This window comes from Nanorana parkeri, unplaced genomic scaffold (assembly GCF_000935625.1).
Source record: "Nanorana parkeri isolate BGI_ZX_2015 unplaced genomic scaffold, ASM93562v1 scaffold529, whole genome shotgun sequence".
Classification (NCBI taxonomy): Eukaryota; Metazoa; Chordata; class Amphibia; order Anura; family Dicroglossidae; genus Nanorana; species Nanorana parkeri.
In genome coordinates this window covers 830889-831963 of record NW_017306797.1, presented here as the reverse complement: position 1 = coordinate 831963, position 1075 = coordinate 830889, and the positions used below count along the sequence as shown (strand labels likewise).

At 43.9% G+C, this 1075-nt stretch overlaps 1 protein-coding gene across 1 annotated transcript in view; it reads right to left on the bottom strand.

Annotated features, from left to right (window-relative positions):
• Positions 1–484: 484 nt before the first annotated feature.
• Positions 485–1075, bottom strand: part of MIF4GD (MIF4G domain containing) — a 9321-nt gene continuing 8730 nt past the window's right edge. The window contains exon 6 of the mRNA XM_018561542.1: positions 485–806. Coding sequence (XP_018417044.1) covers positions 579–806 — 228 coding nt within the window. The 3' untranslated portion in view covers positions 485–578. The remainder of the gene's footprint in view (positions 807–1075) is intronic.

The following is a 1075-nucleotide window of genomic DNA, read 5'->3' as shown; positions in this document are numbered from 1 at the left end:
AACCACTATTCTAGATGAAGCTTCCCACACTGGAATTTGTTTTAGGTCAGATATTATGTTAAAAAAATGAGGCCCACAAATAGAACTCCAGTTTACACTAAAAAGGTTTGAGAAAAGTAACCGCACAGAAATGAACACCTTTTTTTCAAGAATAGGTTGCCTTGACTGTCCTGCGCCATTTGCATTGCACCACTATTAAAGACATGTTCTGTGCCAGCTGGTAGACTGGAATCTGATCTCTGTACCATGCAATTCCCAGTGCCAAGTGTTGACTCTTACACAGAGACTCCCTCCCCCTTCTCACAACTGAAGATTAGGAGTTAGCACCGGGAAGCCATTGGCAACCATGCAAACTGAACAATACAGGTAAACTAGTAAATGCCAACCCGTTATATTGAAGATTCCTATTACCCACAAACTCAAACATTGCTGCAAGAGATGAAATAACCTTTCAGGAAAGTGCATTTGGTTCATTTAGTCCTTTAAACAAGAATACAATTATTGCAGTGTGTACTGGCTCCTCTGGCAGGTAACCGAAATAAAAAGGTCCTTTTGTTAAAATCAACCTCAAACCCATGTCACTCAGACACCTCGCTGTAGTAATATTTGTGTGCAGCATCTGTCATTTTCCAGCCGGCTGCCCGATACTCAATCATTTCAAGCAGGAGAAGCTGCGCCAATGACCCCAGTCCATTCTGAAGTAGGAAGCTATCCCTTAAAAAGGAGAAAAGCTCATCCATTCTTTGCGCATTCATCTTCTCCAACTGTTCCCCAACACGGTGTAACTGCAGAACGAGACAGTCCACCTGTGAGCAAAGCAAAGGTCAGTGTTCAGTCCACTGTATATTAACTGCCTCAACACAAACCCAAATTATCTTACATAGTTACTGAGTTTAGTGTCACTTTAATTCGGCACACCGGACAGACACTGTGGGACACGAGGAGTCTGTGGTGGATCAGAGACCAGCACCAGCGCTGGAGGGACTGTCTGAAACCAGTGGAATGAAAAAGATGATCGGATCAAGAGGCATCAAATAAGGTAAGTGCTTACAGCAGCATTTGGGGGGGGGGGGGG